Source organism: Terrapene carolina, unplaced genomic scaffold (assembly GCF_002925995.2).
Source record: "Terrapene carolina triunguis isolate 2854851 unplaced genomic scaffold, T_m_triunguis-2.0 Scaffold85, whole genome shotgun sequence".
NCBI classification, from domain to species: Eukaryota; Metazoa; Chordata; order Testudines; family Emydidae; genus Terrapene; species Terrapene triunguis.
Genome location: NW_020664436.1, coordinates 56267217 through 56280639, shown reverse-complemented (window position 1 = coordinate 56280639; position 13423 = coordinate 56267217). Strand labels below are relative to the sequence as shown.

Here is a 13423-nt window from a genome sequence, read left to right as displayed (position 1 = left end):
CAGCATCCATGCAGTTAGGGGCAGGGAAGCGAGGTTCGGGTGCAGCAACCTGCCGTGGTCTTGTGAGATTAGGGGCTGAGTAGGAGCGAGAGTGCAGCTGCTACTGACAGATCCGGGAGCACACCAAACCAGTCAGAATGATTCTTGCCTTGTTCGTTTGACTTTTAGGAGGACCTTGTGAACCAGAGGGATTGGAGGAAAGGCATAGAATCGGAGCTCTGTCCATGGGAGCAGGAAAGCATTGGAGAGGGAGCCTGAGCTGTGCCCAGACAGCGAGCAAAACTGATGGCATTTTCTGTTCTGTCTGGTAATGAACAGGTCCACCTGGGGAGGCCCCTGCCTGTGGAAGATTAACTTGGTGACCTTCAGGTGAAGGGACCACTCATGGTGAGAGGAAAGGGATCTGCTGAGGTGATCTGCCAGTACAGTCCAGGCTCCTGGGAGAGGTGACACCTCGGGATGAATGGAGTACTTTGTGCAGAAATCCCAGACAGATAGCCTCCTGACAAAGAGCTGAAGATCGGGCACCTCCCTGCTTGTTGATATAGAACATGGCTGTGGTATTGTCTATCAGGACTTGCACCACATCACCTGAGATCTGGGGAAGGAACACTTGGCAAGCTAAGTGTACTGCCCTGAGGTCCCTGAGGTTTATGTGCAGGGAGAGTTCTTCTTGGGACCAGAGGCCCTGTGTCCTAATGTGGGCTCCCCACCCTAGGTCTGACGCATCCGAGATTAAAACTACTGATGGTTGAAAGGTAATAAAGGGCAACCCCATCATTACCGATCTTGGGTCCAGGGCCGGCTCCAGGGTTTTGGCCGCCCCAAGCAGCCAAAACAAAACAAAAAAAAAGCCCGATCGCGATCTAAAAAAAGCCGCGATCCCGATCTGCCGCAGCAATTCGGCGGGAGGTCCTTCGCTCCGAGCGGGAGTGAGGGACCGTCCGCCGAATTGCCGCCGAATACCTGGACCTGCCGCCCCTCTCCAGAGCTGCCGCCCCAAGCACCTGCTTGAGAAGCTGGTGCCTGGAGCCGGCCCTGCTTGGGTCTTTCCACCAGTGCAGGGAGGCGAAGACTAGGGGAGTACTGGAGTTCAAGTGGTGTCTGCTTAGGGAGTATACTGATGCTAGCCACATCTGGAGGGGTCTGAGGCACAGTCTTGCACCCTGAACCATGTAAGTACATGCCATCATGTGCCCCAGTAGCTTGAGGCAAACCCGAACTGTCGTAATTGGATGGACCATAACATTGGATATCAGGTCCAACATAGTCCGGAATCAGGCCTCTGGCAGAAAGGCCCTGGGTTGGGTCGAGTCAAGCACCACCCAAAAAATTCTATTCTCTGAGTCAGGACAAGAGTTGACTTTTGCTCTTTTATCAGCAGGCCCAGCGCTTGGAAGGTGGTTTGGACCGTGCTGATGCTGGAGTGTGTGGAAGCTACTGGGTTCTATTGTTCTGGATTGGGTGGGCTCCAGTTTGGGAGCAGGCAAAGGGCTGGCATATCCTCTGTGCTGTGTGCTCCTGGCTCCATAGTACTGTTCTCATTCAGAAATTCCTCTTACTGTGGATAAATAGCCATCTGCTGGCAGGGAGGGCGGGATGGGTGACTGATGAAGAGGATTTTGCTGTATTGATTACAGAAATAAAATTCTGACTTAATGCAGCTAGGAAAGCATTAGTTCCATTGCAGATAAGCTATCATACCTCTGTTTGTACCATGTTGATGCGACGTGACCGTAAGGCTTTGACACAATTGTAGATGTCCACAACACCTTCTCTTTCTGCCATGTCTAGCATGATGTCAATCACAATGTAACAGCCAGTTCGTCCAGCACCAGCACTGGAAAGAATTAGGAAATAATTTCAGAGTACTCCCCACAATCCAGAAGATCTACCTCACAAATTTAGCAAACTGTCTTTGGCATTTACAAGTACACACTTCGAACACTAACCTAAGTTCTCATACATATCTTTCCAACCATTACAGAATCTCCAGTTTCGCCCTTTATTCTTCAGAATAGCATTTAAACACACATGAAATGTATACAACTCAAAAGCAAGAACTTTTCAACGGATCTCAGGTTATGTAAAAACAGTATCAGTGAGGTTCCTTTTTAGTATCTCAGAACATTCCTTCATGGTCCAGAAACAAAACTGTAGTAACAGACTTGTTAGATAACAGAGATCTTCAGGATGACTATGCTCTTTATGGAATCACTTCAAGACATATAAGACTTATCTTTATTCAGAGAGACTAAGGGGGACCTTTTTTTCCCAAGGGACAATTTCAGGTAAGAAAGTTTGACTGTAAAATGTAGACTGTCCCCTATACTCTGGTTTAGGCAGCTAACAATCTTCTGGTGCAATATCAGGATTGTATGGGAGTCTCTCCTGGTTTATACATAGCTATTATAGATATTTGAAAAGTGAATTCCTGCAACATGCACAACTTGGCTAACTCTATGTGCAGAATGTAGTTAACACATTTGATGGATTTGCCAAGAAATCATATTTCAACGAACTGTGCCCCATAATGGAAAATTTGCAAAACGTACACGGAAAACAACACTCTTTAGTTGTTCCCACTCTATCCAATATCCAGCCTCATTTCAGGATGTTGCTTCACTGGATGGATCTATTTGTTGCCATATGTTCAATTAAATATTCTACTTAAAATTATATTTCACAAAGGCACATTTTAAATGTCAACATAGCTGTAACAAAATACCATCCTAGTACTCTGTCATAAAATTTTGCCATAGAGCACGTTAAACGTTAGCCTACATTATAACAAGGTTTGGCTAACAGTTTTGAGGAAAAAATATCTGTCCGTACCAATTGGGGAAATTGTACTAGAATCAAGCTATGTTTAAACATTGCTGTACCTAGCCTAGTTCTGCTTCCAGGATGGACAGGACATTGAAAGAGCAAATTCATTCCCAAAAGTTAAACAACAAAAAGACAAACTCCACAACTTCACAAGAGACCACTATACAAGCTCACGTATAAAGTTGTAGAAAATTCATCTACCTCTTCTCTACACACCTGCAATGTACAACAATAGGCCCGGCACTAGGAGGGTTAGACAATTTGACTCGACGTATAAATGAAAGGAGGCCTGTGGCATTGTAAGGAACTCCATGATCTGGCCAGCCTGTGAAATGGAACTGTTTAAGTTCACGGATTTCATTGTAACCTCTCTGCCAAAGACAAAAATAATATTTTGAAAGAGGTTATTAAACTCAAAATATTCAACACCCAAAATATTCTCTGAGTCAAGCAATGACAACACTGCTAGAATCTACATACTGTCTTCTCAAACTAATTTAAGCAAAGAACATGGCATTCTATGTTTTAAGGAAAACTGATTTTACAATGGAATATAAACATGGCTATTAATAAATTGCTGGTTCATCTTTATCACATATACATAAAAAGAGCAGAATCAATTCTAAACTGACTGGCATCTTATCCCATAAGGCTTATATAGTATAATGGTGCCATAGTGTGATATTTTGATAATGTACTGCAAATCTGAAACACATAATACTTATATTTGCTATTAAAGTATGCTAGACCAACTGTTCTAATAGTTTTTAGAGTCAACACAAAAAAGCATTTTACTGATGTTTCTATATATAAAATTATGATTCTCCAACCCATGCAGACAGGTGTAACAGTTATACCAGAAGACCACAGCTGTTCCACACCAGCTAGTATTTGCTACCTAATATTCGTTTATGTTCATACTCTTAGCCCTGGTCTACACTACGGGGTTAGGTCAAATTTAGCCGCATTAGGTCGATTTAAAAATGACTGCGTCCACACAACCAACCCTGTTCTGTCGACCTAAAGGGCTCTTAAAATCGACTTCTGTACTCCTCCCCGACGAGGGGAGTAGCGCTAAAATCGACCTTGCTAGGTCGAATTTGGGGTAGTGCAGACGCAAATCGACGGTATTGGCCTTCGGGAGCTATCCCAGAGTGCTCCATTGTGACCACTCTGGACAGCACTTTGAACTCCGATGCACTAGCCAGGTACACAGGAAAAGCCCTGGGAACTTTTGAATTTCATTTCCCTGTTTGGTCAGCGTGGCGAACTCAGCAGCACAGGTGACCATGAAGTCCCCCCAGAATCGTACAGCGTAGAATGTTTCTATGCTCCCCCTCAGTCCCTGAGGTTATTGCAGATTAGATGGTGAAAAAACCCACTGGCGATGACATGTTTTCTGAGCTCATGCAGTCCTCCTGCACTGATAGGGCACAGCTCAATGCATGGAGGCATTCAGTGGCAGAGGCTAGGAAAAATTAAGTGAGCGCGAAGAGCGGAGGCAGGACGCGATTCTGAGGCTAATGGGGGAGCAAACGGACATGATGAAGTGTCTGTTGGAGCTGCAGGAAAGCCAACAAGAGCACAGACCCCCGCTGCATCCACTGTATAACCGCCTCCCCTCCTCCCCATGTTCCATAGCCTCCTCACCCAGAAGCCCAAGAATGTGGGGTGGGGGGGGGGAGGAGAGGCTCCGGGCACCCAGCCACTCCACTGCAGAGGATGGCCCAAGCAACAGAAGGCTGTCATTCAAACAGTTTGATTTTTAGTCTGGCTACAATAAGCAATGTGGCTTTGTCCTTCCCTCCTCCCTCCTCCCCCACCCCACCCGGGCTACCTTATCCGTTATCTCTCTCTTTTTTTTGTAATAAAGAAAGAATGCATGGTTTCAAAACAATAGTTACTTTATTTCGAAGGGGAAAGGGTGATTGGCTTACAGGGAATCAAAATCAACAAAGGGGGCGGGTTTGCATCAAGGAGAAACACACACAACTGTCACACCAAAGCCTGGCCAGTCATGAAACTGGTTTTCAAAGCCTCTCTGATGTGCAGCGCGCCTTGCTGTGCTCTTCTAATCGCCCTGGTGTCAGGCTGCTCATAATCAGACGCCAGGCAATTTGCTTCAACATCCCACCCCACCATAAACGTCTCCCCCTTACTTTCCCAGATATTATGGCGCACACAACAAGCAGCAATAACAATGGGAATGTTGGTTGCGCTGAGGTCTGACCTAGTCAGCAAACAGCACCAGCGAGCTTTTAAACGTCCAAAGGCACATTCTACCACCATTCTGCACTTGCTCAGCCTATAGTTGAACTGCTCCTTACTACTGTCCAGGCTTCATGAGCCATGGGAGCAAGGGGTAGGCTGGGGTAGGTGCGACCACGCGATGCTGCCGTGGTATGGCGTGGTATGGCGTCTGCCCTGGTAACCCAGGAAAAAAGGTGCAAAACGATTGTCTGTCGTTGCATTCATGGAGGGAGGGGCGACTGACAACATGTACCCAAAACCACCCATGACAATGTTTTTGCCCCATCAGGCATTGGGAGCTTAACCCAGAATTCCAATGGGCAGCGGAGACTGCGGGAACTGTGGGATAGCTACCTGCAGTGCACTGCTCCGTAAGTCGATGCTAGCCACGGTAGTGAGGACACACTCCACCGACTTAATGCACTTAGTGGGGACATACACAATCGACTGTATAAAACTGATTTCTAAAAATTGACTTCTATAAAATCGACCTAATTTCGTATTGTAGATATACCCTAAGTAATGCACAAGTCAGGGTATTGGAGCAACATTAACTCCTGTAAGGGTCAGGACATGCCCCAGTGAATGGAAGATTGTTAAGAACAATGTACTTGGGCCCAGCAAACAGGCTCGTTTTTAAGGTCAGGAAGGGAAGTGTACAACACCAGTCAAAACAAATTACACTGGTCTACAATTTTTGAGAAGTCGTCTGCTTCAGAGATAAAATGTGCTATTTATTATGTATTTTGATGTGCTGAATTCAAATATGACAATTAAAACAACTGATTGGCTACTGTTTCTAAGATATTTAAGTTTTTACATTTTATGTCTATGTATATTGTGTAGATAGTAGAGTTTTAATCATAAATTGTAAACCTAGGTCTTTTCATGTGTTTATGGTTGCTTTACATGATAATATTTCACCTGTCCTGTTTATGTAACACTTTAAAAATCAGCAAAAGGGTTATATAAATAAAATTTATTATGAAACAAAAGGCAAAAAACTATTATGTACATAGTTTAGTCCTATTCAGTGTCTACTCGGCATTTCTTGGCTTGTCTCTTGTATTCATTAAATGGAGCATCTCTTGTCACTGTCCAGCAATAGTCTGCAAGCATTGATGGGCTCCATTTGCCCTGATAGCGTTTCTCCATTGTTGCAATGTCCTGGTGAAATCGCTCGCCGTGCTTGTCGCTCACTGCTCCGCAGTTCGGTGGAAAAAATCTAGATGAGAGTGCAAAAAATGTATCTTTAGCGACATGTTGCAACCAAGGCTTTTGTATGCCTTGAGGAGGTTTTCCACCAACAACCTGTAGTTGTCTGCCTTGTTGTTTCTGAGAAAATTTATTGCCACTAACTGGAAGGCTTTCCATGCCGTCTTTTCCTTGCCACGCAGTGCATGGTCAAATGCATCATCTCGAAGAAGTTCACAAATCTGAGGACCAACAAAGACACCTTCCTTTATCTTAGCTTCACTTAACCTTGGAAATTTTCCACGGAGGTACTTGAAAGCTGCTTGTGTTTTGTCAATGGTCTTGACAAAGTTCTTCATCAGACCCAGCTTGAAGTGTAAGGGTGGTAACAAAATCTTCCTTGATTCAACAAGTGGTGGATGCTGAACACTTTTCCTCCCAGGCTCCAATGACTGTCGGAGTGGCCAATCTTTCTTGATGTAGTGGGAATCTCTTGCACGACTATCCCATTCGCAGAGAAAACAGCAGTACTTTGTGTATCCAGTCTGCAGACCAAGCAAGAGAGCAACAACCTTCAAATCGCCACAAAGCTGCCATTGATGTTGGTCATAGTTTATGCACCTCAAAAGTTGTTTCATGTTGTCATAGGTTTCCTTCATACGGACTGCATGACCAACTGGAATTGATGGCAAAACATTGCCATTATGCAGTAAAACAGCTTTAAGACTCGTCTTCGATGAATCAATGAACAGTCTCCAGTCATCTGGAGCGTGAACGATGTTGAGGGCTGCCATCACACCATCGATGTTGTTGCAGGCTACAAGATCATCTTCCATGAAGAAGAATGGGACAAGATCCTTTTGACGGTCACAGAACATGGAAACCTTTACATCACCTGCCAGGAGATTCCACTGCTGTAGTCTGGAGCCCAACAGCTCTGCCTTACTCTTGGGTAGTTCCAAATCCCTGACAAGGTCATTCAGTTCACCTTGTGTTATGAGGTGTGGTTCAGAGGAGGAGGATGGGAGAAAATGTGGGTCCTGTGACATTGATGGTTCAGGACCAGAAGTTTCATCCTCTTCCTCTTCCTCGTCTGACTCAAGTGAGAATGATTCTGGTGCATCAGGAACCGGCAGTCCTTCTCCGTGGTGTACTGGGTGTATAGCTGATGGAATGTTTGGATAATGCACAGTACACTTTTTCTTCTTTGACACACCTTTCCCAACTGGAGGCACCATGCAGAAGTAACAATTGCTGGTATGATCTGTTGGATCTCTCCAAATCATTGGCACTGCAAAAGGCATAGATTTCCTTTTCCTGTTCAACCACTGGCGAAGATTTGTTGCACAAGTGTTGCAGCATATGTGTGGGGCCCACCTCTTGTCCTGATCTCCAATTTTGCAGCCAAAATAAAGGTGATAGGCTTTCTTAACCAGAATGGTTATACTGCGCTTTTGTGATGCAAAAGTCACTTCACCACAAACACAGCAGAAGTTATCTGCACTGTTCACACAAGTACGAGGCATCTCTGCTCACTTTGGCTAAACAGAAATGTGTCCCTTTGCAAAATCAAACACTGACAAATAAGAGAACACGACACTGTATGATTTCTAGAGCTGATATAGGGCAATTTGTTCAGCAGAGTGATGTAAGCTTCATTATGATTGCATCATCCATGACTTCTAGGAATAACATGATGCAATTCATATCATGTATGACGCAATACCAGCTTCAGATTGCATCATTCATTGTTTTGCCTAAAAAGCAAGTACTGTCCAAATCCAGTCATAGTTTTATTCATAGATCCAGTCAAAGATGTATTTTAGTCATTTCTGGTTTAAATTGAGATCCCTTCCCTTTATAACTCACTTATCCTCCGCCATTCCCAAGTCAAGGGTCGTATATACTGACCCAATAGCATATCTTGAAAACTAGAGCCAATCAACAATTTTAAGCATCATTTTCGTTCTCAGTGACCCAGAATTAGTAAAGTTTGACTACATTTATTTCAGAAGCATTTTGGCTTATTGAAGTACAAGAGCTATGGGTATATGAATGATTGGGAACCAATGATGTAACATATTCCTCCCATGGTAAAATAAATTCAGCATTATGGAATTGTTAATTACGCAGAATGATTTGGTATTGTACGTGAATATGTGAAAGACACTGTTTAACAAACTGAGCTGCAAAGTAGCAATATTCTGATGTCTTTCAAAGGGCTTACCCTTTCAAGGGTGAATGTCCTTACTACGTACTCCGCAAGTGGCTCCATTTCCACACAAGTCACTTTGAAGTCCCCATAAACTTCGGTGTCATCAGGCCAGTACTTATAGCACTTGACCTAAAAACAAAATTAAAAGGCACCTTAAAGCATACGAAAGTGAAAGCATGCCAAATAGTAACTTAACAATTTATATCACAATTATTTTCAAAATGATGATGTAGTCATATGAACCCTACTGTGGACCAGATGCACCAACTGCCAATCAAGTACTGTGAAAGCTGTTCATAATGTTAGTGTTAAGTGTTTATGCTGATTTACACATCTCTCCACAAAGGCCAAATTATCTTTCTGAATTAGTGAATCTGAATTCTATAGCTTTCTAGTAAGGAAAACATATTTTTCACTGGTTTTAATTAATGCTGTGGGATGTTTTCCATTTCAATAATTATGCTGTTGTAAAGCAATCTCAGGTGTTTTATTAAAGTAATTCTCAAGAGACTGGCTAATCCTAAAATGCAAAATAATCTGCTGATTTCTATCTGCTGTTAAAGATGATGTGCACTTGTCTAGTCAGCTAGCTGTGATCATCTGAGCACAGAGTAATATACAAATGTTTCTTATGCACTATATTGTATTATGGATTCAGGCAGCATTGTTCCCTATTCACGAAAATAACATGGCAACAGCCTGATTCGTTGGGTCTTTTCTTTATAAAGCAGCCATATTATATAATGCTACTTGAAGTTGCAAGGACATATGAACTCAGAAAAATACTATCTTATTCCCTTCATCCCCAGAGTTAAGGGTGTCTTTCAAAAGACTTTTCTGTATTTTCTTCAGCGATGATAAACAGCAGTTTGAGAGGCTATCCTTAGGATATATCATTTTAAAAATAAAGTTCCTTACCCGTCCAACTTCAACTAAATTTGTAACCATCACAACACAAGCTGACTGTTCCTGCCATATCATTCTCCAAAAATCGTACACGGTTTCATGGACTGGACCTGGAAAAAAAACATTTAACACTATGTAATAAAACTACTACCCGACTGAACACTAAAACCAAAATCTTTTAGCATAGGCATTTGATATGCAGAAAGTTATTTGCTCAGATATGAAAGGCTCTAATAATCCCTACAGAATTGCAGCATTATATTGACGACGTTGTTAAACCATAATGTTATTCATAATCGGGGCAGAAGCATCTCAATTTAACCAAATTACCACTTGAAAGATATTAAAGTGTAAGTGCTCATACACTGTAGTAGCTACTCAGACAATACGATAGAAGCCATACGTGGATATAATTTTTTAGTTTTGTTTTAACACTTGTTAATTAATGTGGTTGTAAATTCTAGTGTAGACACTACACAAACATTTGATTGAGGACACAAGCACTTACTTCTACTTATGTTTGATCGTAGGCTGTAGCCGAGGTCTAAATATAATAGGCAACAAATGTTTGTGTCCTGTACGGACAATAATTTACAACCTTATTAATTAATGTGTTAAAACACAACTAAATGTTCGGGTGCAAACATAATCGATAAAGATAGGTAGATTCCATTAGAGCCCAAAGAAAAGGACTTTGGACCTATATATGACAAAAACTTATGGGCCAAATTGTTAAACAGGTTTCCATTTAGCCTCTAATTTTGCAGGTACAATCAACTACAAGTAAAAATTATTAGATTTAGACAGGGCCGGCTCTAGGCACCAGCAAAACAAGCTGGCGCTTGGGGCGGCACATTTTTAGGGGCGGCATGGCTGGCGCCAGAATGCCGCCCCTAAAAATGTGCCCCGGCCACCCTAGCTCACCTCCGCTGCTGCTGCCACTCGCATGCCACGGCACGCGAAACAGCTGATTCGCGCGCAGCTACTCGCCCTCCCTCCCAGGCTCTCAAACCTGGGAGGGAGGGGGAGATCCCGAGCGGCTGCGGCGCGCGAAACAGACGTTTTACGTGCCGCTGCTCCCCCTCCCTCCCAGGCTTGAGAGCCTGGGAGGGAGGGGGAGAAGCGGCGCCTGCAGTGCGGCCACTTGGAGTCTCCCCCTCCCTCCTAGGCTTGAGGGCCTGGGGGGAGGAGGCAGGGCTGGGGATTTGGGGAAGGGGTGGAGTTGAGGCGGGGCTGGGGGTGGGGTAATTAAAAAACGGGGAGGGGGGGGCGGGGGCGGCCAAAATTGTTTTTGCTTTGGGCGGCAAAAATCCTAGAGCCGGCCCTGGATTTAGACATCTAATTACTTGATTTGTGACCATAATTGGGTAGCTACCTGACAAAATCATATTATTTATTCCTGCAATTGGTTGCAAATGCATAATTAGAGGCAGTCTTTAAAATGTGGCCCTATATTATGAAATGGAAACAATTTAGTCAAACCTGTTTACTTTTCTACAACTTGCATAGCTTCACCTGAGTGAAGTGATTGATTTATACAGAAAATGGAAGCCTCCTACTCTTCTGTCCTTTTCCTTCCAGAGTGTTGAATTTGGAAGACTTTCCTCACTTCTCTCTGCTAAGAGCCTCACTGGTCAAAGCTCCCTTTGGTCTCAGCTTGTCAAAAAACTGCTACAATGGTGGTAACTATGTCATTATTTACCCCAGCAATAGTGGTCTTGGACCAATACCACACAGCTTCGTAACATATAGTACTATGAGAAGACAAACACCTAAGATATGCTGAAATTTCCCTTTTCTTTCAGCCCATGTGCCCTTCCCCCACTCACACTCAAATTGCTAATGACTGTAGTAACTATTGACTAGACTTGTATGGGAAAAAAGTAATAGGGGGAATAGGAGTTAGTCAATATTTAGTGCAACAAATTAATGCAAGTTTTAATTTATGCATGCTCCATGTAGGCAAATTATATTAAATTGCTGCAGCACAGAAGAATAAACAGTGGCTGCTGCAAACTATACACTACATACCAACTCTGGTTCCATTTTTATATTGTACATAAAAGGGCAGAGTCCACTGATCGTTATGGAGCAGGTTTGCTGGATGACATTGCTCTGGAAGATTCTTACCTTGGGTTGCAATGTAGTGACTTGGTCTTTGATAGCCCTAAAACAGAAGAATAAGTTGATTTCTGTACTTTAATACAAACCAGAACAAGCTAGGGAGGGGAAAACGAAGGCATAATGGACTGTAAGACAGTTTAGCTATAGAAAACCTTTTCAGAACAGACTAGTAGCTAAGAACTGTGTATAGGTCAGGGGCGGCTTCATCAGCCCAGGCAAGTGAGGCACAGCCTAATCAAGAATTCCCAAAAGGTACAAAACACATTTTGCATATTCTTTTTTAAAAAAATGATAAATATATACAGATTTAAGGACAAATTATTATTTGATTTAAATGTCACAACTCTCTCTCTCCAGTGGCGAAATGCAATACCAGAAAGTTTGAGGGACATAGTGCTGTTCAAATCTTGGTATAGCTAATTGTGCCTCAGGAAGCTGCCATGTTATCATGGCAATTTACCACGCCCACAAGTCACTTTTTAAAGGCGTTGCTATGGTAACCACTGCTTGGTGAGGCCACGGCAGGATTGTAGCAGTTAAGCTCAGGAAGCAGGGAGTTTGCAGGGGACAGGCCCTCTGGCTTCTTGCACACACGGGGACCTCACCTCCTCCCCCAGCCTCCTCTCCCACAGGGTGAGCTCAGAGTGTGTGAGAGAAGCTCCTGCTGAGCCCTACAGCCTACCTCATGTCCCACCACCCCATGCAAGCTGGGTAGCAGTGGTGGCAGGTCCAGCTCCCAAATCTGCCTACTGTTTCTTCACTATAAATAAGGTAACCTTTATTTCTACCCCAGGGGTAGAAATAACTATTTTGTGATTTGTGCCTCACCTGTCAAAAAAGTCAAGAGCCGCCACTGAATAGCTCATAACAAACAGATCTATCAAGTCTGAAAAGGTTCAAATGGTAACAAATAAAATGGAAAAATTAACATCGGACCTGAGCATACTTGTACTGTAACAGTAAAAATTAGCTTAGTCAGGTCACTAGGGTTATTAATTAGTCCTTTTTTGACACCCCCTTTCTCTGCTGAGTGCATCGGGTAGCTTATTTTAAATTTAGTGAAAATGGTCTTTGCCTTCACATTACCAAAAATGATTAGTCCTTGTTGCCATAAGCCATGAAACGAATATATAATTTTCATTTTCTTATCAAAATAATTTTAATTACAAATGCACAAAGATGTCTATTAGAGCCATACATAATAATAACGGAACATTCCAATGTTAGAGCTGGACAATGTGTGTGTGCGTAGAATGAATGCCCTGCTGCATTCGGGTACAACAGAATGTTTTGCAAAATGTTTTCAATATTATACAGAGTGTGTGTCTGTGTATTATATTGTACATGATACACACACATGTATATACACACACACATATACAGAAACAAACCTGTACAACCGAACCTTTCCAGCTAGCTGGCGAAGTTCCATTGCTTGCTGGTCTGCACATCATTATCAACTGTCAATTATTAGCATGTGAACTGCAAGATGAATGGATCCTGTACTAAATTAACTCATCAAAAACGTATTCAGGCTGGTGCTAGTAATAAGGTAGAAAGATCAGGGTTGTAGGAAGGAACTAAATTTAGTAGAGCTAGTATGAGAGGAAGTGGTATAAGTGATATTCTGTGAGAATGTGAGAGAAATAACCCCAGCTATTTGTTGGGTTATAGTCTTACTAAGCCAACAGCGTCAAACACTCATTAGAGGAATCATGGATCTTTAGACTCCTTGTATCCCCTTGTTGCCACTAAACGGACAGATTTCCACATATCCATGCAATTTGAACTCTCTCTTTGAGAACTGTTTAACCATCCTTGCCAACGATTGATTACCTTCCTTTGCAGCTCATAAAAATCCTTCTGAACAGCATTTTATTTGTGTTTTTAGAATGGACCGGCTTA

At 42.9% G+C, this 13423-nt stretch overlaps 1 protein-coding gene across 1 annotated transcript in view; it reads right to left on the bottom strand.

Annotated features, from left to right (window-relative positions):
* PTPRK (protein tyrosine phosphatase receptor type K) overlaps positions 1–13423 on the bottom strand; it is a 564673-nt gene that overhangs the window by 15385 nt on the left and 535865 nt on the right. Inside the window, exons 21-25 of the mRNA XM_026649826.2 lie at positions 11525–11561; positions 9407–9504; positions 8501–8617; positions 3046–3200; positions 1705–1840 (exon numbers count right to left, since the gene is read on the bottom strand). Coding sequence (XP_026505611.1) covers positions 1705–1840; positions 3046–3200; positions 8501–8617; positions 9407–9504; positions 11525–11561 — 543 coding nt within the window. The remainder of the gene's footprint in view (positions 1–1704; positions 1841–3045; positions 3201–8500; positions 8618–9406; positions 9505–11524; positions 11562–13423) is intronic.